Raw genomic sequence first — 25,835 nt, forward strand, 5'->3', positions numbered from 1 at the left:
TAAGAAGACAGAATTTTATAAGAGTTTATATTCAGAATTTATATTCTGAATCTGTGGTCCTTTAGTTTCACAGCGTGCCTCTAATCTCTCCCAGCCTCGATTTCCTCATCTGCCGAATGGGAATGCGGGATTAGTGATAAGAGGAACCAAGTATCCGACAGGGTTTTTGGGAAATAGTAGCTGGGGTCTTGGGAAGCCCCTGGACGGGAGTGTCAGCCAGGCTCAGGCCTCACGCTGACAGGGGCTCTGGAAGCTGCCTCTCCAGTCACTTTGCTGGCCCGCCATACTCACCTCCAGCAGCGGGCAGCCCGGCTCAGTGGCCAGTGTCCATGTGCTATGGTTCTCAGCTTGCTGCTCCAGCACACCCCGCAGCTGGCACGGCCCCATCCGGAGGGCCAGGGAGCCGTGGCTGGTGCGGGGGCCGGGCCGGGCAGTCAGGCTGATGGCGCTCCCGGGCGGCAGGCCCAGGCGACCCAGAAGGGGCAGGGAGTGGGTCAGGTGCCCCAGGGCAGAAGGCTGGGCCCCGCAGGTACGGGCCAGCTGCAGGTGGGCGTCTCCGTGGTCACTGCGGAGGCCTGCGGCCAGGTCGAATTCACAGGGTCCCCAGCTCAGGCGGCCCTTGGAGTGCAGGGCCTGTGGGATTCCAGTTGCCTGGAATATGGGGAAAATTGTCAGATATAGGGGCAGCTCCAGAAGCCAAGGTGGGGGAGCTGGAGACGGGCCTGGGTGCAAAGAGGGCAGCGGTGGACCCACAGCCTGAACTCTATCAGCACCTCCCTCTGCAAGGTCACTGATACCAAGGGTATCCCATGGAGAGGTTCGGGCTCAAGTTCTGGCTCCACCACTAACTCGGTTGTTCCAACCTGCAACCTCAGCTTACCCATCTCTAAAATGGGAGTTGATTTATAGCATCATAAGTTGCTGGGAGATGTAAGAAAGTTAATACTTGTGAGCCCAGAGCCAGGCACCGAGAAAGCACCAGCTATTGGAAATACATCACTAACATCAATGTTCACTGGCTGGAGGGCAGACACCTTAAGCAACTCGCTCCCCTGGGGCCCAGGACGCACCCCACGTGGGGGCAGGGACCCAAGATGGGAATGAAAGGAGGGGTACAAGCAGCCCCTTCCTCCCAGGGCTGAGGACTGAAGGGGCCTCGGAGGGCACTCAGCACACGTGCCTGACGAGTACCACTCCCGGAGCCTCAACCCCAGGAACGGGGGAAGTGAGATGTGAGAACAGAATCAACTTGAGCCCCAGAAAGGAAGGGAACCCGTGTCTCAGGAAGGCCCTTTGCAAAAGGGGAGAAAATTCAGTTCTGGTCCCATTTTTGGCTCAAAGCTTTGTAGTCAACGAGTCCCCCAATTCAAGTGACAACGGCAAAAAAAGACTAAAGTTTCTCATGCTGAGTGCAGAGCTGGGCATGCAGCAGGCGGTTAAGAACTTGTGGAGGGAGGCGGGAACCTACATTGACCGGTGGGGTGGGGGCTTACCTCCAGCAGGGGGCAGTGATTCACCAGGGCCAGGGTCCAGTTGCGTGTGGTGTTGGCCTCTGTCCTGACGTCCCCATGGGCAGTCAGGGTGCATGGGCCCAGGGCCACCTCCAGCTGGGCCCTGGGGGGTTCGTCTCCCCCGACGGACACTCGGATGTGGTTGTCGGGGGGTACCCCCAGCGCTTGAAGTGGAGGCCATGTGTGCTGGAGGCTGGTGTCCAGGCAGGCACGGCGGCCGCAGGCTGTGTGGACGTGGGCCCGGGCGAAAGTGTCCCCAGAAGATACCTGAGCCGCCAGGCTGGCCCCAAAGGCGTGGACCAGGAAGGAGCCATTCAAGGTAAGCACAGCTGGATTCTGCCGCCAAGAAAGGCAAGGTGAGCCCGAGCGGGTGTCCCTACAACACCCCACCAAGTGTGTCCACCGCCTGCCTGTCCACAGGTGGTTAAGGGAGCCCCCATCCCCCAGGGGCACCCACCACCACCCCTTAACAGGTGATGCTCACGTGAAGCACTTCTCTCTGAAGAGCTGAAACCGGCCTCCCAGGGAGTCAAGAAATTCGACCGTTCAGAGCACTTTAGGGCCCCTGATGCCCGCTCCCCATGAGGCCTCTGGGTCCTCTCTCCCGTTTCCTCCTCTCTTTTCCATAATGGAACCTCGGGCCTCTCAACCTCTCTGGTCTGGACACGTCCCGCTTAACGCCTCGAATGGAAGTCACTGCATCTCTAAGTAGTGTATCTGGGGGTCCTGGAGTGTCTGCACACCCGTGACAGAACCAGGAGCTGCTCTCAGCCCTTTCCTGTCACCCAGTGCTCATCTGTCCACCTGGGGTGGGGACAGCACCACTGACGACAGGGTGAATGCACGTATCACCCCCACCACAGCTAAATGGAGGCCACAGAGGAGCCACGGAGCTCGGGGTGGCCGCCCACGGGGCACAGCCCACGGATTCTCCCGCCTGGACGTTGCTGACCTGCTCTAGGACTAAGGAATGCCCAATTTCCAGCCCTTTCCTGGCATTCCAGACCACGGCTCTCAGAGGGAAGGGCTGTCCACTCATGGCTCTTGTCCTAACCTTCCCGCTCAGTTAGTCTTTGCCGAAGTCACCCTCGCGCCCCAGCCCTGAGTCTTTCTCACAGGTGTAGCTGCTAACTCCACGCGCCCCCTCCGTCTTAGGTTTCCTCTGGGGGGAGGCAGCCCATCTGTCTAGCTCAATAAGACCCTTTCAATCTTCATCCTCAATTCTCTTGGCTAACCCTCCTGCCATTCAGGCCACTGTGTGACCTTGGGAAGGTGACTTCACCTCCCTGAGCCTCAGTTTCCACATCTGTAAAATGAGATCATGATTCCCTGGTAGCTGAAACGATGCCAAAAGAGAAGATACCAAATTGAGATGGCACCTGACATGCGCTGGCCCATTTCATGCTCGACAGTGTAAGGTAGGTGTTGCCACCTGCAGTTTACTGATGACGAGGCTGAGGCTCAGAGAGGTTAACGCCTGGCTAAAAGTCACACAGCAGGTGAGTGGCAGGTCTGGGCAGGAAGTTTTGCTGGTCTGATTTTCTGGTCCCTATACTGGGTGGAGCTGCTACCACTGCCAAGCTGGAGGCATGAAAGTACTGCATCTTTTACGCTCACAGAGGTGAAGCTGGCAGAAACAGTCCTCCCAAGGAGGCCATGTTCCCTCTATCTGGACAGCCAGGCGGTGAGCCCATAGCACCAGCTCCCAGGACCCCCAGGCAGTGCCCCAGGCCAGATACCCTGCAGCATCCACTCAGCACCTCCAGGCTCATGTCTGCCTGGTCCCGGAGCAGATCCTCAGGAGCAGAAAAACCTCTGTCCTCCTCCTCCCCCAGGCCGTCCTCAGGGCTGTGCTCACTGGCTGGCCCCCCAGAGCCAACTGGACTGAGAGCTCAGCTGAGCCAGGCCTACCACAAGCTGCCCGCTCAGCTGCCCACAGGGCAGCACTGACAAGGTCCGCAGGCAACCCCAGTGGCCGCCCCATGTCCAGTTCACCCACAGCTCTTGGCCCAGGAGCCACAGGGCCCCGCTGGAGATCAGGGAGTCCGGGCCTTGTGCTCAGGTCTCCCAGCCATGCCTTGCCTTCGAAGGAGAGGACCTACTATCCACCTGCACCCTGGCCCGCGAGAGCTCAGAGCTACTTAAGCTGTGCTGTGCCCCAGCCTGGGCAGCATGTGTGCCTGTGAGCCCCACGGTCTGTCTCCCTCGAAAGACCGAGATATGCCTGTCACCAGCCCAGCTCCCCGTGGCAGAGGCTGGCTTGAAACACTTGGATTCTGGGTCCCTGTCTAAGTGTGCTTACAGAAGGAACCACCCATCTGCTGTCAGGTTGGGCTGGGTCCCCTCAGGGCTGGGAGCCCAGACGCATGTTACTGGGGACGTGAAGGGCTTGAAGGAGGGGACCATGTGGGTCGGCCTGGCAGTGGCCACAGGCCCTAAGCCATCCAGCAGGCAGCCCCCGGTGCTCAGCCTGTGCCCACCCCAGCCCCCCGGAGGCAGACCACCATCTCCCACCCTGCCCTGCCTGTGACAGAGACCCTTGTACCTCGTGAGGCCACCCAGTGACGTCCCCCCAGCAGAGCCCTGACAGCTGGGCAGGCGAAGCGTCGCCACTGCAGTTGACCTAGGGAGACAAGCAGGGTGGGTAGGGGGCATGTGTAGGCATGAGGTGTCTCTCCCCGATCTTAACCCTGGACAGAGTACTGAGATACAGCTTGACCCCATCTTCCTTTGTGAAGGCCTCCCTGGGAAGATAACCCCCAAAGAGAGGTTTGTGCAGACCTAAGTGCTAACCCACAGAATCGTCAAAAACAGAAGTAACCAGAAAAAAACAGAAGTAACCTGAGTGCCAGGTTCTAACGGGTTCCTCATCTGATCCTCAAGGTAAACGTGGGAGGCAGGGATTATTAACAGTCCCATTTTGCAGATGGGAACACTGAGGCACAGAAAGAGTAAGCAACTGGACTAAAGTCGCACAATTGGTAAGTGATGAAGCAGGCTGGATTCGGGCCGCATGGCTGGCTCGCTCACCCTGACACTCGGACACGTTGGATGGTTTAGCCACACCTGTGCCAGGCCCAGAGGTGGTTTCCTGCCTTTTGTTCTTGAGAACAATGCAAAAGACAGCTGTGTGTGTGTTTCCTTGTCTAGTGTTCTGGGTTTCTCCAGGGGAGGTAACCAGGAACACGAGCTGAAGGGTGAGAGTCTCAGCAGTTTTCATTTTACTAGATAGACCCAGAGTGCCTCTGAGGGAGCTGCCTCAAATACACTTCCATTTATGAGAGCAGGGGAGGGAGCGTTGACAGAGGGACAGGAGGACAAGTGGACAGAAGACAGAGAAGAGTAGAAGGCAGGGTGGGGAGGAAGGAAGGGAGGGTGGATGGATGGGAGGAGAGGGTGGGAGGAAAGGAGAAAGTATGGATGGGAAAGGAGGATGGGAAATTTGGTGAGAGGCTGGGAGGGAAGGTGGGAGGGGCTGGGACGGTGAGAGGGGCAAACTGGTGGGAGGGGCTAGGGAGGTGGGAGGGGCAAGCTGGTGGGAGCTGGGAAGGTGACTAGAGAAGTTGCATAGGCAGTGGGCCCCGCCCAAATGGGGACTTTGGGTCATTTACCTGGAGCCTTGAGAGACCGTGGTGCAGCCCCAGGGCCAGCCCCCAGCGGCCGCCGGCTCCCCTCCTCTGCAGGGCTACACGAAGCTGATCGCCATCCACGTTCACCACCAGCGCGACCGCCAGACTGGGTCCCACGCTCTGGGAGAAGCAAAGCTGTGGGTGTCTCTCAGGCCCACTGCCCCCACGGGGCCCGGGCCCAGCCCCCTCACCCACCTGCAAGTGCCCGCGGCCGTCCACGGAGAAGGGGAGGCCCCGGTGCTTGAGGCGGGGCACCGTGTGGCCAAGCCTGGCACGGAGCCGGCTGCCTAGGGCGCTGGTGACCGGGCCCTCCAGGCCAAGCGCAGCATCCAGCTGACGCTCTGCACTACGCAGCGTCACGTGCACTGAGAGGTTGGAAGCCACGTGGCTGTGCAGTAGGAACATCTCTGCCTGGGAGGGGAGTCCTGGGGATGAGAGGAACCAGAAGATGGTACACAACACGGGAGCCAGAACGGGGTCACTGACAGCCCTCCTTCTCTCTGGAGGGTCCCCTGAGCCCTGAGGTAGACAAACCCCCCCAGCTCCCACCTACTACCTACAATGGCCACACCTAGCAAGTGATAGGCCCCGTGTCCCCTTTGGATTCCTACCTCCCCAAAGACAGGGCATGGGCTCTCAGAAAGCACGAGGGGAACAGGGGTCTGATCCTGTGCTCTCCTCTTGTTGCTGCACCTTTGGGCCCCCCCAGGTCCCATGGAAATGTCCCCAAGAAGCTAGAGCTGGGGGTGTCCAAGCTATTTCTTAACCACAGTGCCGAGAACATCCTGGAGGCCCTGCTAGACCAGGCTTCCAAGCTGGAGAAGCCAGACTGGGGGCGGGGAGTCCTGGGGGAGGGGCCAGTGGCAAGGGCGCCTGCCTCCAGTTTGGAGGTGTGTCTGTACTGGGTAGCAACCAGTGTTCTGGCTGAATAACAGCCCAGGGAAGATGGAGGCACTGGGGGAAGCTGGTAGGGGGAGGAAATAGAGCTGGAAGGTGGGTTTGGGGACTGGGGGCTCCTTTAACTCCCTAGGCTTCAGGCCCTGGGAGTCTTTGGGGGAGGAAGCCATTGGGCCCTATCCACCCCTCCTACCTGCCTCACTCAAGGTGCTGATGTTGTGACTCAGTGTGACCGAGAGCTGGCCGTGCCCAGGGCCCCAGATGCAGACTCCACCCAGAGCTAGGCTGGCCGAGTCAGCATGGAGGCTGGCCTGGCCCTCAAGGCTCCCCGTCTGGGCCTGCAGTCGCCCCCTCAGCTGGAGCTCTCCTGGCAAGGCCTGGCTGCCATTCTGGACAAGGATGCAGGTCACACTGTGCACACTGGTGCTGTTCCCTGCCTTCTCATGCTTGTCCCGCAAGAGGAATCCCAGCACAGCTGAGTCGGCAGTGACCTTGATGGTACCTGCAGAGGATGGAAGAGAGCCCATACAAAGAAGGGGGTCAGCCCAGGGTACTAGGCTGCTTTGGGAAGGAAGGCAAAGAATCCTGGGGCAGGAAGTTCCTAGATCCATGATAAAATTCTAATTCATGTCGGAGAGAGCATATCTGGGAAATGGACCAAATTAAACCACCTCTCCTGCAGGATGCTCCGAGGACCAAGCAAGCTAATTCACAAATAAAAGAGCTTTGGCCAAAAAGCAGCAAGCCTGATAAGGCGTGTCTGTTAACACCAGCGCTGAATCCTGCTCAGGAGAGTCACAGATCAAAGTGACAGAAAGCCCCCATTTTACAGACAACAAAACTGAGACCCAGAAAGCCTCAAGGGGTCCAACCTGGAATTCTACGGCGAGAAAAATTGCTCAGAGGTCTCTTCCACCCACTTGAGAAAAAGATTCCACACCCTTAAGCTAGTCCCATTCCAATACATAACTCATGCATTTAGAGAAATTCTTGCTTTTATCAGAACCATTTACATCTCCTGACCCCACTGGGCTCCAGTAGGGTCTTGTCGTGGTTCAAGTGCCCTTATACCTCTCTCCTTTCATTCAAGGTTTGACTCGGAGGTCACCACCTCCAAGAAGCCTTGCTTGGCCTTTCTGCACCCCCAAGCTGGGTTAGACACCCTTGTTCCGTGCTACCAGACATAGAGCTCTTGCTAATCTCTATCACAGAGTCCAGAGCACTTTCTATAAAGATGGAAATTTCTCGCAGAATCTTGAAATCATCGTTTTACAAATTCCTTACATTTTAGGGCCCTACGTCACCACGCCCTACAAGATGTTAACCAGTGTGAAATAATGTCAATGGAACAGTGTGGAATCGAGGAATAGACCCATACACAAATTGTCAATTGATTTTTGACAAAAGTGCAAAGGTAACTAACCGGGAAAAGGATAGTCTTTTTAACAAATGTGCTGAATTGTTTGGAAATCCACATGTGAAAAAACTACCGTGAACTTTACCCAAACATATACACAAATTAATTCAAAATTAACCATATAAGAAAAGAGAACCCTCCTACACTGTTGGTGAAAATGTAAACTGGTGCAGCCATTATGGAGAACAGTAAGGAGGTTCTTGAAAAATATAAAAATAGAGTTACCATATGATCCAGCAATTCCACTCCTGGGCATATATCCAGGAAAGATGAAAATTCTAATTCGAAAAGATACATGCACCCCAATGCGCATAGCAGCATTATTTACAAAAGCCAAGCCCTGGAGGCAACCTAAGTGCTCATCAACAGATGAATGGATAAAGAAGATGTGGTATAACAGACGTAGAGGACAAACGTATGGACACCAAGGGGGGAAAGTGGCAGGGGTGGTGGTGGTGGTGTGATGAATTGGGAGATTGGGATTGACATGTATACACTGATGTGTATAAAATAGATAACTAATAAGAACCTGCTGTATAAAAAAATAAATAAAATTCAAAAAAAAAAGATGTGGTACAGATATGCAATGGAATATTACTCAGCCATAAAAAAGGATAAAATATGCCATTGCAGCAGCATGGATGGACCTGGAGATTATCATACTAAGTGAAGTGAGTCAGAGAAAGACAAATATCAATATCATATGAGAGCACTTATATGTGGAATCTAAAATGACTCAAATGAACTTATCTACAAAACAGAAGCAGACTCACAGACATAGAAAACAAACTTATGGTTACCAAAGGGGAAAGGGTGAAGGAGGGATAAATTAGGAATTTGGGATTAACAGATACACACTACTGTATATAAAACAGATAAACAACAAGGTCCTGCTATATAGCACAGGAAACTGTATTCCATATCTTGTAATAACCTATAATGGAAGACAATCTGAAAAAGAATATATATAAAATGAATCACTTTGCTATACACTTGAAACTAACACAACATTGGAAATCAACTGTACTTCAAGAATAGATAAATAAAATTAACCACAGACCTAACTTTAAAACCTAATATCATAACACTTCTAGAAAACAAATGAGGGAAAAATTTGTGGCCTCAGCCAAATATTTCTTATACGCCATCAAAAGCATGATTCACAAAAGAAAAAAAATGATAAATCGGACTTCATCAAAATTTAAAACCTCCACTTTTCAAAAGACACCATTAAAAAAATAAAAAGACATAGATCAGGAGAAGATATTCTCAAAACACATATCTGATAAAGGACTTGTATAAAAGATTCCCAAATTCAATAACAAAAAACAAGCGACTTGATTTTTTAAATGGGCAAAAGGTTTGAATAGACACTTCACCAAAAAAGATTTACAAGTGGCAAATAAGCTGATGAAAAGATGTTCGACAAAATTAGTCATTAGGGAAATGCAAATTAAAACCAAAATGAGATACAACTACAAAAACAATTCGACTGATTCAAAGAAACAAACAAAAAACCCAAAGCCAAAAACTGCCAGTACAGATTGCTAGTGAGGATGCAGAGCAACTAGAACGCTCACACATCGCTGGTGGGAATGGACAATGGTGCTGCTACTCTGGAAACAGTCCAGCAGTTTCCTATAAACATATACTTGCCATACAACCCAGCAATCCCACTCCTAGGTATTCACCCAAGAGAAATGAAACCATATGTTCCCACAAAAACCTATAGACCAATGATTATTGAAGCTTTATTCATAATTGGAAATTATGGGAAACAACTCAAATATCCTTCAGCTGTGAATGGATAAACTGCAGTATATCCATAGAATAGAATATTACTCACCAGTAAAAAGGAAAAAGAACTACTGATACATACAACTTTGATGAACCTCAACCACATTATGTTGGGCAAAAGATCCCATACTCAAAGCTTACGTGTTGTATGATTCCAGTTCATGTGACATCCTGGAATAGCCCAAACCATAGGGACAGACAACATCTCAGTGGTTGCCAGGGACAGGGGATGGGGGAAAGGCTGATGACAGTGAGCAGCAGGAAGGAAATTTTTGGGGTGATGGAACTATTCTGTATCAGGACTGTGTTGGTGGGTACACAACTGTATGAGTTTATCAAAACTTGAAGGGGTTTTCCCCATATGTAAATTGTACGCCAAGAAATTATACCTCAATAATTGCCTTCAAAAATGTGAGCCTCCCTGGTGGCGCAGTGGTTGAGAGTCCGCCTGCCGATGCAGGGGATACGGGTTCGTGCCCCGGTCCGGGAGGATCCCACATGCCACGGAGCGGCTGGGCCCTTGAGCCGTGGCCACTGAGCCTGCGCTCCGCAACGGGAGAGGCCACAACAGTGAGAGGTTCCCATACCGAAAAAAAAAAAAAAAAAAAAAAGAAGCAACGTGGGACTTCCCTGCTGGTCCAGTGGTTAAGACTCTACCCTTCCACTGCAGGGGGCACAGGTTCAATCCCTGGTCAGGGAACTAAGATCCCACATGCTACATGGCATGGCCAAAAAAAAAAGAAGCAATGTGTGTTAAGAGATCAGCATGAGGGTCTGTTAGTTATCAGCTGCAAATGATAAACTTCAGAAAGATGAAGGGGAGACCATCAGTGTAACTCAAAGTAAACTTGAGAAGAACAGCACGCTGCTTGATTGTATCTAAATTTTTTCAAACCCATGTCATTTGATCTTTAGACAGGTATTTTATTATGCAATTTGGTTTTGCCACAATTTAACCAATTAGGAATTAGGAGGGTCAGTGTTAATATTAAGATTAGAGAATGATACTATTCCCCCAAGGTAGGTGGGAAAGCAGAGTCTTTAGATTCTGAAACACAGGGCCCTGGACAGATGTCCAGCTAGGGTGCTACGGTCAAGGATGCTTGGGCAAAAGATCCCATTTTGTATAATTCTGACTTTTGGAAACTTGTTAATGTTTCACATAATTGAAAAATAAATGCACAAAATCAATAAAGATAGGAGGAACCTGAAAATGGAATACAAACAGAAACCAGTGAACCAATTGTACTTCGAATGATTTACAGCATCACACGGGGTGGGTGGGAGATTAACTCCAACTAACATTTAAACACCGTGTTTGCGGACTTTCCTAGCACAGTGGATAAGACTCCACACTCCCAATGCAGGGGGCCCAGGTTCGACCCCAGGTCAGGGAACTAGATCCCACATGCACGCCGCAACTAAAAGTTCTCATGCCACAACTAAGGAGCCCGCCTGCTGCAACTAAGGAGCCTGTGTGCCGCAACTAAGATCCGGCACAACGAAATAAATAAATAAATAATATTTAAAAATAAATAAACACCGTGTTTAGATTTATACCCTCAGGCCAAAGACAAGAAGAACTCTAAACAAATATTGAATTCTAGTTAAAAGGGTTTATTTCCTCAAAGGTATGGGTTAGTAATTCTGACTACTTTCTATGTATCCTAGGGCTGAAGAAATAACTAAATATGTTGTGAATAATTGGAGCCAGGTTTCTTACTGTTGAAGAAGGGAATAAGAAATATGAAAAGGGGGAAGAAACAGAATGAGCTTTTTGATGATGGATTGGAATTAAGGACTAATGGTTGTAAACTTATTTATCTGTAGATAGACAGATATAGGTGTGTGTGCATGTATGTACACATACATATATTTTCTTGGTCTGTCCATTGAGAAGGCCTAGAAAGACAGATACTTCAGTAGGAGTAAATACACCTAGAACCCAGATCTTAGTTTCTAAATACCGTTTTGCACAAAAAGGAACCAGGAATCCTTGGAGAAATGACTTATTCCATCTCAGGGAAAATACAACATGAGATTGAAACATCTTTTTGGTCATAAAGGAAGGAAGTGGTCAAGGAATGATAGGGACATGTCAAAAGGACACAGGAGAAGTTCTATTTCCATTAATGGTGGAGACACTTAAATGGACCAACCCTCCCAAGGTAACAATTGTACACTCTGGACAAAATATATGAAACAGTTACCTGAAGTGGCTGGAGACTGACCATAAACAGGCAGACAGTGGAGGGGAGTTAAAACTTGAAGGAAAGGACCAGCAATAGTTGAGTTGTATGTTTTTACTCTTTTTTGGTGCCATGCAGGGTGAAGAAAACTCACACAGAAATCTATGGTCTTACTGATTAAAGAATCAAAGAACAGAGTTCAAGGTGACAATAGCAAATGGAAAGTGAAGTGGGAAATTCCAGAGAGAGCCACATGGGGGAATCCCAAATTCTACCTATAAACTCTCTCCAAAGCTAATCCTTGAACTTCACAAGGGTGGTACAGACTCCAAGCAGACCAGCTAAGATAAAAGAGCTGAAAATTATTTCCACTGCAGCCCACCAGAGGAAAGACAGAGTTTGGATTTTGAGCCCAGCCAAGTTAACTGCATGCTAAAATTTAAAAAAATAACAATACTCTTTAGAGAAATATAAAAGAATCAGAGTCTTAACATCATTCAAAATGTCTAGAATACAATCTCAAATTACTAGACATACAAAGAAATAGGAAAATGTAACCTATATGTAAGAGAAAGGGCAATCATCAAGGGAGATCAACCCCAAGATGACCTAGACATTGGAATTAGCAGATAAGGATTTTAAAACAGCTCTTACAACCATGCTCAAAAATATAAGGAAAATATAAATTAATAAAAAGAGCCTAGTGGTGATTTTAGAACTAAATAAAATACATAAAATCTGTGATTGAAAAGAAATTGTTGGATGGTCTTAACATTTTTATTGGCTGGTGTTTGGAGAAGAAAGATTAAAGAGCCAGTGAACTGGAAGATAGATTGATAGATATCTGAAGAAAAGAGAAAAAAGACTAAAAAGGTCAACAGAGCCTCAGAGATCTGTGGAACAATATAGAAACTTCTAAAGCACATGCATTAGAAATCCCAGGAGGAGAGGACCATGAGAATGGGACAGAAAGAAATCTTTGAAGAAGCAAATATGAAAAACTTCTAAATGTGTTAAGAGATATACATATGCATTTTTAAAATATCCTTCAAGAATCAGGGCAAAATAGAACATTTTCAAATAAATGAAAACTAAGGGAGTTCATTGTTGTAAGCCAGACTTACAAGAAATGCGAAAGGTGATCCTTTTTTTTTTTTTAAATTTTTATTGGAGTATAGCTGCTTTACAATGTTGTGTTAGTTTCTATAAAGGTGATTCTTTATACTGAAGAGAAATGATACCAGAAACTCTAAGTAGAATGTGAAAGAACATACAGAAACATAGTCGAAAGAGCAACAGATAAGTTAACACTGAGTTCTAAAATTTTTTAAAAATCAGCCAAAAGAAGGCAAAAAAAGGGTAACAGAAGAGCAAAAAAATATATGGGAAAGTAGAAAACAAAACAGCAAAATAGTAGACCCAAATCTAATCATACCAATAATTACATTAAAGATAAATCAAGTAAATACCATAATTAAAAGGCAGAGAGGGCTTCCCTGGTGGCGCAGTGGTTGAGAGCCCGCCTGCCGATGCAGGGGACACGGGTTCGTGCCCCGGTCCGGGAAGATCCTACATGCCGCGGAGCAGCTGGGCCCGTGAGCCATGGCCGCTGAGCCTGCGCGTCCGGAGCCTGTGCTCCGCAACGGGAAAGGCCACAACAGTGAGAGGCCCCCGTACCGCAAAAAAAAAAAAAAAAAAGGGCAGAGATTGTCAGACTAGAAATAAAAGCAAAATCCAACTGCATGTGGGCTACAAGAAATGTACCTCAAATATAGGAAATATATATTTGAAAGAAAAAGCATGGAAAAATATATACAGTACAAATTCCAATAAAAACAAAAGTGGCAACGTTAATATCAGACAAAACAGACTTCAAGACAAAGAACTGCGTGAGAGATAAACAGTCCACTTCACAATGATAAACAGGTCAATTCATCAAGAATGCATAACAATCATATTTGCTTATGCACCTAATACTAGTACATCAACATACATGAAGCAAAAATAGACTGAATGAAAGCAAGAAATAGAGAAATCCACATAGTTGGGAGAGTTTAACACACTTCTCTCATTAATTGATACAATAACCAGACAAAAAAAGTCAGTAAAGATATATAGCAGAGCAATACAACCAAGGACCTTGACTTAACATTTATAGAACATGACACCCAACAACAGCAGAATACCAATTCTTTTTAAGTGCATAAGGTATGTTCACAAGGTAGATATAGACTGGCCCATAAAACAAGTCACAACAAATTTTAAAAGACTTATCCTACAGAAGAGATCCTCTGATCACAATGAAATTAATATTAAAAAGCTATCTAGAAAAATCTCAAATATTTGGATATTAAGCAACATACTTCAAATACATGGGTCAAAGAAGAAATCACAAGTTTGAAAATATTTCAAAATAAATGATAATGAAAACACATGACATAAAAATTTGTGGGATGCAGCTAAAGGAACTTAAGAGGAAAATGTATGGTTTTATATGCTTATATTAGAAAAGAAAAAAGGTCTACAAATCAATGGCTTGAGGATCTGCCATAAATAAACTATAAAAAAAGAGCAAAAGGGTCTTCCCCGGTGCCCCAGTGGTTAAGAATCCGCCTGCCAATGCAGGGGACACAGGTTCGAGCCCTGGTCTGGGAAGATCCCACATGCCGCGGAGCAACTAAGCACATGTGCCACAACTACTGAGCCCGCGCTCTCTAGGGCCTGCGAGCCACAGCTACTGAGCCCACGAGCCACAACTACTGAAGCCCGCGTACTCTACAGCCCATTCTCTGCAACAAGAGAAGCTAGCGCAATGAGAAGCACTCTCACCTCAACAGAGTAGCCCCCACTCGCCGCAACTAGAGAAAGCCCACGTGCGGCAATGAAGACCCAACACTGCCAAAAATAAATAAACTTATTAAAAAAAGAAGAGTAAAGTAAACCCAAATTAAGTGTAAGAAAGGAAATAATAGAGATAATGGCTGAAATCAATGGAATTGAAAAGAGACAAGAGAGAAAATTAACAGATCCAAAATTTGGTTCTTTGAAATGATTAACAAAATTGATGAAATCCAAGTTAGACTAATAAGGAAGAGAGAGAAGAAACACAAGTAACAACTATTAGTGATGAAAGCAAGGGTATCACTATAGATCTTGCATACATGAAAAGGATTATAACACATATAATGAACAACTATGCCAATAAATTTTACTACTTAGTGGAGATGGACAAATTCCTTGAAAAATATAACTTACACAAACTGACACATGATGAAATAGAAAATCTGAATAGCTTTATATATCTATTCATTTTCAAAAAAAAAAATTTCCACAGAGAAAAGTCCAGATGGCTTCTCTCCTAGAGTCCATCAGACAATTATGGGAGCATTCACACTAATCTTATATAAACTCTTTCAGAAAACAGAAGGGAAGAAAGTACTTCCCAACTTGTTTTATGAAGTTAGCATACAAAGGGGAAAAATGCTTAACAGTGAAGAAACTTTGCAGACATTACCTTAATCAAGTGATCAAGACTGATGTCACCAGTAGCACTGGGACAAAATGACATCAGCTGGTATTCTGCCAACGAGGCTTTTTTGAAAATAGTCATGAGGAAGCATCTAACAAACCCCAAATGAGGGATATTCTACAAACTTTGAAATATAATCATGAAAGAGAAAGAAATACAGAGGAACTGATCCAGAATAAAAGAGACCAAAGAAACAATACGACTAAATGTAATGCACAATTCAGGATTTTCTTTTACTATAAGGGACATTAATGGGATAACTGGCGGAATCTGAATAAGGTTTGTAGATAACAGCCTTACATAAATGTTGATTTTCTGATTTTGAGAACTGTATTGTGGAATGTAGGAGAATGTCTATTTTTAGGAAATAAACATTGAACTATTTAGGGGTGAAGAACTATCATGTCTGCAGCTTAGTACAAAACAGTTCAAGAATAAAAAATTTTAGGGACTTCCCTGGCGGTCCAGTGGTTAAGACTCTGTGCTTCCATTGCAGGGGGTGCAGGTTCGATCCCTGGTGGGGGAACTAAGATCCCACATGCCGCATGGCTTGGCCAAAAAAAAAATATGCAAATAATAATGTCTTATACACACACACACACACACACACACACAGAGGGAGACAGAAAAACAGACAAAGAGAGAGAATAAAAATGATAAAGCAATTGTGATAAATGTCAATAATTGGTGAAGCTAGGTAAAGAGCCTATGGGATTCCTTGTAATATTCTTGCCACTTTTCTGTAAGCCTGAAATCATGTCAAAATAAAAAGTATTAAATGTAGCCACTCTGAAAAACAATATGGAAATTCCTCAAAACGTTAAAAATTGAACTACCATATGATCCAGCAAACCCACTCCTGGGTATTTATCTGAAGAAAATGAAAACAGTAATTAGAAAAGATATATTCACCCTTACGTTCATTGCAGCATTATTTACAATAGCCAAGATATGGAAGCAACCTAACTGTCCATTGATAGATGAATGGATAAAGAAGATGTAGTGTGTGTGTGTATGTCTATATATATATATATATATATATATATATATAATGGAATACTACTCAGCCATAAGAAGAAGGAAATCTTGCCATTTCCGACAACATGGATGGTCCTAGAGGGTATTACGCTAAGTGAAATAAGTCAGACAGAGAAGGACAAAAACTGTATGATTTCACTTATATGTTGAATCTTAAAAAAAGAAACAAATAAGCCAACAAACATAAAATGGAAACTGAGTCACAGATTCAGAGAACAAACAGGTGGTTGCCAGAGGGGAGACGGGGGGGGGGGGGGGGGGGGAGGAAGAGAGAAATAGGTGAGAGATTAAGAGGCACAAACTCCCAGCTGCGAGATAAATGAGTCACAGGTCTAAAATGCACAATGTGGGGAACAGAGTCGATAACTGTGCAATATCTTTGTATGGTGACATATCATAATTAGACATCGTGATCAGTTTGAAACACAGAAATATTGAGTCATTATGTTGTGTAACAGGAATTAACACAGTGTTGTACTTCAATTGTACTTCAAAATTATACTTCAAAAACAAACTCATAGAAAAAGAGATGACTCTTCAATAAATGGTGCTGGAAAAACTGGACAGCTACATGTAGAAGAATGAAATTAGAACATTCTCTAACACCATATACAAAAATAAACTCAAAATGGATTAAAGACCTAAATGTAAGACCAGAAACCATAAAACCCTTAGAGGAAAACACAGGCAGAACACTCTTTGACATAAAGCGTATCAATAGCAATATTTCTTTGGATCTGTCTCCTAAAGCAAAGGAAATAAAAGCAAAAATAAACAAATGGGACCTAATTAAACTTAAAAGCTTTTGCACAGCAAATGAAACCATCGACAAAACAAAAAGACAACCTACTGAATGGGAGAAAATGTTTGCAAATGATACGACTGATAAGGGGTTAATATCCAAAACATATAAAGAGCCCATATAACTCAACATCAAAAAAAACCCCCAAAACCCACAAACAACCCGAGTAAAAAATGGACAGACATTTTTCCAAAGAGGACATGCAGATGGCCAATAGGCACATGAAAAAGATGCTCAACATCATTAACCATCAGGGAAATGCAAATTAAAACCACAATGGATATCACCTCGCATCTGTCAGAATGGCTATCACCAAAAAGAACAAATAACAAATGTTGGCGAGGACATGGAGAAAAGGGAACCCTCGTACGTTGTTGGTGGGAATGTAAATTGGTGCAGCCACTATGGAAAACAGTATGAAGGTTTCTCAAAAAACTAAAAATAGAATGACAATATGACCCAGCAATTCCACTCCTGGGTATATATCCAAAAAAATGAAAACACTAATTCGAAAAGATACATGCACCTCAATGATCACAGCAGCGCTATTTACAATGGCCAGGATATGGAAGCAATTCATCCATCAATAGATGAATGAATAAAGAAGATGTGGTGGGGCTTCCCTGGTGGCGCAGTGGCTGAGAGTCCGCCTGCCGAGGCAGGGGACACGGGTTCGTGCCCCAGTCCGGGAAGATCCCACATGCCGCGGAGCAGCTGGGCCCGTGAGCCGTGGCCGCTGAGCTTGAGCGTCCAGGGCCTGTGGTCCGCAACGGGAGAGGCCACAACAGTGAGAGGCCCAGGTACCGAAAAAAAAGAAAAAAAAAAAAAAAGAAGATGTGGTGTATATATACAGTGGAACACTACCCAGCCATAAAAAAGTAATGAAATTTTGCAATTTCCAGCAACATGGATGGACTTGGAGGGTATTTTGCTCAGTGAAGTAAGTCAGACAGAGAAAGACAAATACTGTAATGGTATCACCTACACGTGGAATCTAAAAATTAAACAAACTAGTGAATATAACAAAAAAGAAACAGACTCACAGATATAGAGAACAAACTGGTGGTTACCAGTGGGGAGAAGGGAGGGGGGGATGGGCAAGAATGGGGTAGGGGATTAAGAGGTATAAACCATTATGTATAAAATAAAAAAGCTACAAGAATATATTGTACAACACAGGGAATATAGCCAATATTTTATAATAAATATAAATGGAGTATAACCTTTAAAAATTGTGAATCACTGTGTTGTACACCTGTAACTTATATAATATTGTACATCAACTCTACTTCAATTTTTTTAAAAAAGATTAGATTTGTGGTTACCAGAGGTGGGGGATGGGCGGGGATTGGATGAAGGCAATCAAAATGTACAAACTTCTTGGCGGGAATGTAAGTCCGTGCAGCCGCTGTGGAATACAGTATGGAGGTTCCTCAAAAAACTAAAAATAGAACTACCATATGATCCAGCAATCCCACTGCTGGGCATATACCTGGACATAACTCTAATTCAAAAAGATACACGCACCCCTATGTCCATAGCAGCACTATTCACAATAGCCAAGACGTGGAAACAACCTAAATGTCCATCGACAGATGAATGAGTAAAGAAGATGTGGTACATGTACACAATGGGATACTACTCAGCCATAAAAAAAGAATGAAATAATGCCATTTTCAGCAACATGGATGCAACTAGAGATTATCATGCTAACTGAAGTAAGTCAGAAAGAGAAAGACAAATACCATATGATATCACTTATATGTGGAATCTAAAAGATGACACAAATGAACCTATCTTTGAAACAGAAACAGAATCACAGATATAGAGAACAGATTGGTGGTTGCCAAGGGAGAGGGGGTTGAAAGAGGGATGGAGTGGGAGGTTGGGGTTAGCAGATGCTTTTATATACAGAATGGATAAACAACAAGGTCCTACTGTACAGCACAGAGAACTATATTCAATATCCTATGACAAACCATAATGGAAAAGAATATTTAAAAAAAGAATGTGTATATATGTATAACTGAATCACTTTGCGGTACATCAGTAATTATCACAACATTGTAAATCAAGTATACTTCAAAAAAAAATTTTTTTTAAAGGTACAAACTTCCAGTATTAAGATAAATAAGTACTAGGAATACAATGTACAACATGATAAATATAATTAACACTGCTCTGTTATATATGAGAGTTGTTAAGAGAATAAATCCTAAGAGTTCTTACCATAAGAAAAAAGTTTCTATTTCTTTAATTTTGTGTCTATGTGAGATGATGGATGTTCACTAAACTTTGTGATAATCATTTCCTGATGTATGTAAGTCAAATCATTATGTGGTACACAAACTTATACAGTGCTCCTTGTCAATTACATCTCAATACAACTGGAAGAGAAAAAAGTGTTAGAAAAAATTTGTTTGGGGAACACTGCACCCAACTCTCCTACCTGGATATTTCCAACGTCCATTAGCACGTTAAGGCTCTGACAAGTCCTGCACAAGGAAGCCTGTTTAGTATTTAGAGAGCAGAAGATTCACTTTGTCTGAACGGGTATTAATTTCTGACAGAGGGGTTTCGCCAGTGTGTCAGACACTGGAACAGAGCATCAGTGGACTTGAAAATGTATAGGATTTCATCTACGCTGTGGACCCACGGAAAGTGTTTGCCAGATCCCCACTGTCCCTGCCCCGTGGCGTTCCCCAGGCTCTCACCTTCTGTGAGTGTCTCCTTCTGCTTCAGCACACCTGTGAGGGTCAGAAGACGGGGCACGGCTGCCCAAGTGTGCTGGGCTTGGCTCTGCAGGGTCAGGACCTGGCCTCCCCTCTGCTCTTCAGATGCCTTGAGAAAAAGCTGCACTGTGTTCTGGTCTAGCAGTGCCTTGGAAAACAGCCAAATCCTAGGAAGGAAAGTGATGGGGGCATGGAAAACGTTGGCATCTATCCCTGCAGGCAAATGGTATTTTACCTCTTCAAATAAGCAGGCCAGCCCATAAGAGGTGCATTCCTGAACCCCACTGTCCAGACCCATCAAGGGACTGCCTTACTGGCCCTCAGCCCACAGGGATACAGGGTAATAGGGGGTTAAGATCATGGGCCTTGAGGTCAGTCAAACATGAATTCGAATCCCAGGGCTACTGCTCACTCAATGTGTGGCCTTGCACAAGGACATGACCTCCCTGAACCTCAGTCTCGTCCTCTGTAAAGTGGAGGCAAAAATGGAACTACTGATGTTGATGGGCTGACATTGCTAATGAGTTATCGATGTATGTTGTTATGGTGAGGGACAAGGGAAAAAACAGCCCCAGGAAGCCTGCTGTTAAACTTCCTGGAGCATTGGAGCAGGGGACATGGTCCCTATCATCCCTGTGGTATGTTATTGACAGGACACCATAAGAGATACTTCCCTCAAGTACCAAGACCAGGAACAAGGTCAGCCATGCTTTCCTTGGTGAACATTCACACAGGTATGTGAGGGGGCGTGTGTTTTCCCATAAGGAAGGGCACTGTTTGCAAATAATGCCATTGGTTGGTTTCTCTTTTTTGCCCTGGCTACTAGGAAGCCCAGAGACAAATCTTCAGCTCCACTCTAGAAAATGGCATGCATTTTGTTTACCAATGCCACTTTGAGCACCTTCCCATTTTTCCCATTTTTCCTTCCCTTCACCCTAATTTCCTTATGTATTTTTTTTAAACCCAGAACAAGAGTTGGCAAGCTATGCACCTGTGGGCCAAAACCAGCCCACCCCCTGTTTAGTAAATAAAGTTTTACTGGAACTCGGCCACACCCATTCATTTACATGAGTACTCGCAACAGAGACCATATGGCCCACAGGTCCAAAAGTATTTACCATCTGGCCCTTTCCTGAAAGTTTGCTAATTCTTGACCCAGAACAATATATATTTTCATATCTGCCTCAAACCCTTTTTAGATTGGGAATAAAGATGCACAGATGGATGAATAGGCAGGTGGACAGACAGCCGTAGATGGTAATTCCGGGGACAGGGTTACCTAGGACCATGTCCAAAGCCTTAAATCTCCTTGAATTCAAAAAAGCTGCCAGGGGCTTCCCTGGTGGTGCAGTGGTTGAGAGTCCTCCTGCCGATGCAGGGGACGCGGGTTCGTGCCCCGGTCCGGGAAGATCCCACATGCCGCGGAGCGGCTGGGCCCGTGAGCCATGGCCGCTGAGCCTGCGCATCTGGAACCTGTGCTCCGCAACGGGAGAGGCCACAACAGTGAGGGGCCCGCATACCGCAAAAAAAAAAAAAAAAAAAAAAAAAAAGCTGCCAAAGCTAGGACTGCAGAGGAAAAAGGAAACTAACATTTAACAGAGACCTAATATGTGCCAGAATGTGCCATACTCAAAGGAGCAGCTCTATGGCAGCTGGAAGCGAACGTTCTCGCTGGCCAGAAGCTGGTTTGGAATTCACACGTGCTGTCCAGTTAATTCTAGGACAACCCTAAGAAGCAGGTTGAGAAACTGAGGCACAGAAGGGCACAGTGTCTCACCCAAGGTTCCCGAGGCAGCAATGGCAGAGCTGGGATTTGAACCCAGGCTGGCTCCCTATCCCAGGCCGTATCATAGTGAACATGTCATTATGTGAAAATACAGTCAGAGATGACAAACTGGAGGGAAATACACCAACATATTCCCCATGACTGCCTCTAGTGATTTTTGGTTTACTCCTTATTCATTATTATAATCTTTCAAGTCATCTAAAATGAATGCTGTTGTAACTAAAAAAGAAAACAGATCAAAGTGGAAAATTGAATGCCTCCTCCCTTCCATTCCCTCAAAGCCTTAAAAATCAAGAACGGCACAAACGGGGGTAATTCAGGCATGGTTCCAGAGACACCTCTGGATGATGATTTTCCATCTCCCAGGACGCCAGGCCTTTGACCTCGGAGGCCCCCTCACCCCTCACAGGCCACTTGGGGATGGGTACCTGTCTGGGGCGACCTTGCCGGACAGCTGCAGCTGAACAGCTCTGGGGGCTCTGAGGACCTCCTGGCGGAGAAGGACGTTCATGCCCCAGCCCCGGCTGCTCCTCCAGGTATCCTGGCTGGCAGTGGCCTCCAGCAGAAGGAGCACCTCACCAGACACGTGCACAGACAGGGAGCCGTTGAGGTTGCGCTCTTTGTAGCGCCCAGCAGCTGCCTGCACCTGCAGGGAGGCAGGAGAGAGCTCAGAAGTGGAGGGGGGACAGGAAGGGTCTGTGGGAGCTGGGAATGCAGAAGGCTCAGAAGTGGAGAGAGCTCAGAAGTGGAGGGGGGACAGGAAGGGTCTGTGGGAGCTGGGAATGCAGAAGGCCCCTTCTTCCAGGAAGCCCTCCTGAGCCACTCCAGCTCTGAGCATCATCAAATGCAGCAGACTGCAAACACTCAGGAGGAGAAATGAGACAGAGAGAAGAACGAGGGACAGCCTTCCCGGAGCCCAGCTCCTGGCCCAGGAAGAGTCTCATCTTGTCCTTTCCACCACATATCAAGTGGGATTACTTTCTTACAAATGGGGGAACTGTGGCTCAGAGAGGGTCACATATTCAACCTGGGCCCGCCTGGCTCTAAAACTCATGCTTGTCCCTGAAAGGAGGCTGCTGGAGAAAGCAGAGGACCCCTGTGCAGCTCAGTTACAGAAAAGGATGCTCCTAACAGTGTGCCCTGGGGACCAGAGGACCCCTAGAAGCTCTGGAGGTCAAAGGGGAGAGTGCCCAGTGCATAAGGAGAGGGCCACACCTGGGGTCGGGCTGGAGCAAAGGCTTGACCAGGGCAATGGTTGGGGGGCGGGGAGGAGTGGGGGTGGGAGCAGCGAGGCCCACTCCTCCACCAGCTCTGCAGGACCTGAAGCCCCTTTCCTGATCTGGGCCTCAGTTTCCCCATCTACGGGGTAGAAACTGGCCTAGCCCGGTCTGCACATTACAATCACATGGGAAGCTTTTATAAGTCAGCCTGGTCCCTCCATATTTGAATTGATAAACTGTAGATCCATGCAATGCAATACTATTCAGTGATAATAAGAAATGAGTTATCAAGCCATGAAAATACATGAAGGAAATGTAACTGCATATTCTAAACGAAAGAAGCCAATCTTTTATTTCAAGAATGAGTCCAACTATATGACGTTCAGGGAAAAGGAAAAACCAAAAAGACAGAAAATGGCTCAGTGGCAGCCAGAGGTTAAGGGAGAGGGAGGGAGGAATCGGTGGATTGAGAAGGACTTTTAGGGCAGTGAAACTACTCTGTATGATACAGTAAAGGCTGATATACGACGTTATGCATTTGGCAAAACCCACAGAACGTACGACACAAAGAGTGAACCCTAAACGTGAACTATAGACTTTAGTTAATAATAAATTAACACTGGTCCATCAATTTTAACAAATGTACCACACTAACGCAAGATGTTAATAAGACGGGAAACTGTATTGTGGGGAAAGGAGGTATATGGGAACTCTCCGTACTTTCTGCTCAATTTTTCTGTAAACGTAAAACTGCTCTAAAAAATGAAGTTTATTAATTTTTTTTAAAAGTGTGCCTGTGACCCCTTGACTAATCGACTCAGCATCTCCAGGCTGGGGTCCAGGTAGGTATGTTCTAAAAGGTCCCCAGGTAATTCTAACATGCAGCTTGGGTTGGGAAGGTCCAGGGTACTCCGTTCTTTCTCTGATTGGCTTCTGTGGGCCTGAGGGTTCCTACCGAGTGTGTGTTCTCAACAGGGGCAATATCACCCTAAATGCATAATTGGTTCTTAGCAGGTAGGTTAAAATAAACAACAACGTCTTATATAAGGCATAGGTATGCATCAGCACATAACAGAAATACAGGACATCTGTGGACTTAAATTTTCATAAAAGGGACGGTTAGAGGAAAAAAATGTCTAAAAAGTCTCCTTGGGCAGGGAGGCAATAATGAAAATTAGGTTGTGAAACACCAGTGGAAAGATACCCCGGAGGGATTTCAAGAGGGAGGATGGGGTTGAGAAGGCCAGCCTCCTGCCCCCATCCCCAGCCCCCATTCAATCACAGAGATAATGTGAGCAAAGGATTCTGCTGCTTTAAAAAGTAATAATAAACTACAAACCCATTAGGTGACCCAGCATCCAAGCTTCCAGCAGGACCACCCACCCACCACCTGCCTTGAGTGCCGGAGGCTACATGGGCTCTGTAGCCAGACTGCCTGAGTCCCCATGCAAGATCCTGCACTTATGTGCTCCATGACCTTGTACAGGTCACGTCACCTCTCTCTGTCTCACAGTCTCATCTGCAGAATGCCGAGACAGCAGCACCACGAGGCATCTGTGAGATGATCCACATAAAGGGTTTCGAACAGAGCTTGGCACACAGTAAACACTCAACGGACATCAGCTCCCGTTACAACTGATGACACCGACGGCACGGTTTCAAATCCTAGATGCCAGCTGCCCTCAGATGTGCCATGATTTTATATATCTCCTTGAAAGTGAAAAGGCTGCTAATGAAACAATGAACCAGCGTGGATTTGAAGACACATCTGATTTCACCGATGCCGACATGTGAAAAAAACGTGCCTCTGAGAATGATCAGTTTCCATAATTCAGAGCCCTTCTCAGGCTCCACTCAAGTTTTCAAAACCCACAGGCACAGCAGCCATTTAAAAATTGCTATCAAGGGCTTCCCTGGTGGCGCAGTGGTTGAGAGTCCGCCTGCCGGTGCAGGGGACACGGGTTCGTGCCCCGGTCCGGGAAGATCCCACATGCTGCGGAGTGGCTGGGCCCGTGAGCCATGGCCGCTGAGCCTGCGCGTCCGGAGCCCGTGCTCCACAACGGGAGAGGCCACAGCAGTGAGAGGCCCACATACCGCAAAAAAAAAAAAAAAAAAAATTGCTATCGAATTCCAGTCCTCATCCCTGTTGGGATTACCCATCCACAACTCCATCTCCCCAGCCCACGGCCTAATTCTTGCATACACAGCACACACGGCTTCCTTAGGGAAGCAACCGACGTGGGGGGCTTTCTAAGGAGCCAGCTCTGGAAGAGCAGAGCACAACCTTCCTACCTGGTCTCCTTTCTCTGCCCCTTCCTTTCCTTGTAGAGTGAAATCCTTTAGTGTTTCTACCCCACACTGGGCAAAATACTCTGGGGTTGAAAAAGCCATTCTGAAGGATCATACAGCTTCTCCCAAATCCAGCTACAGAACAGGGTGTGAGGACAAATTCTGCTTCTCTCCATTTTCAAGGGTGAAATGTGATCCTTACACACACACACACACACACACACACACACACACACACACACACACACACACACACACCCTGCCAGGGAACTGAAAACCCTTCTTGCCTGGACAATCACTTCCAAATGATGGATTTGGAAACCTCCCTGCCATCTGTTCTTGATTCTGGAGGGGCTGTCTGGCTAAGCTTAACATCGTGATGTGGCCCTCCCTCTGCTCCCTCCCCGGGGTCTCCATCCTCCTTTCCTTCCACCCCATCTCCCAGCAAGCTGGCTGCTTGGAGACAACATTTGGCAGGTAGTTGAGGTCATCCCAAAGGGACCACCATCCATACCTGTAAGTTTGGAAGAAATGCTGGTCTGTGGGGATGTCTGAGCTGGAGGGAAAACACCAAGTGGGAGTCAGACCCGTTCAGCTGGACTGAGACCTGTTGGGAGGGGGAGTTGGAAAAGCATGGTCAGAGGGAACAGAAGAATGAGATGCAGAATCCCAGAAGGTGGCTTGCTGGCATGGAGGAGGGACAGGTCATCCCAGAGTCTGCCCCAAACCTGGGCCCCATGGCAGATGCCAGAAGCCACCACCCTCCCTGGATGGTTCTCAGCCTAAATCTTACTGAGGCTGCATTACTCGGAAGCTTGAGAAGTGAGGCCCAAGACACGGGGCTGGGAGGACAGCTCTGGGACCCTGCACCCCCTCTTTCCCCTGCCATGGTGCCTGCTCAGGCCTCCCATGTCCACGGCTGCCATTTATTTGACCCTGGCCATGAACTAGACACTGGGAAGCTGGCTTTACAATTATCGTCTTATTTAATCATCACCC

At 46.6% G+C, this 25,835-nt stretch overlaps 1 protein-coding gene across 1 annotated transcript in view; it reads right to left on the reverse strand.

Annotated features, from left to right (window-relative positions):
- Window positions 1-25,835, reverse strand: part of LOC116740470 — a 176,760-nt gene that overhangs the window by 71,584 nt on the left and 79,341 nt on the right. Inside the window, exons 35-41 of the mRNA XM_032606118.1 lie at window positions 25,351-25,443; window positions 21,756-21,973; window positions 19,524-19,708; window positions 6,231-6,539; window positions 5,336-5,565; window positions 5,123-5,260; window positions 4,057-4,134 (exon numbers count right to left, since the gene is read on the reverse strand). Coding sequence (XP_032462009.1) covers window positions 4,057-4,134; window positions 5,123-5,260; window positions 5,336-5,565; window positions 6,231-6,539; window positions 19,524-19,708; window positions 21,756-21,973; window positions 25,351-25,443 — 1,251 coding nt within the window. The remainder of the gene's footprint in view (window positions 1-4,056; window positions 4,135-5,122; window positions 5,261-5,335; window positions 5,566-6,230; window positions 6,540-19,523; window positions 19,709-21,755; window positions 21,974-25,350; window positions 25,444-25,835) is intronic.

Source organism: Phocoena sinus, chromosome 15 (genome assembly GCF_008692025.1).
Source record: "Phocoena sinus isolate mPhoSin1 chromosome 15, mPhoSin1.pri, whole genome shotgun sequence".
Classification (NCBI taxonomy): Eukaryota; Metazoa; Chordata; class Mammalia; order Artiodactyla; family Phocoenidae; genus Phocoena; species Phocoena sinus.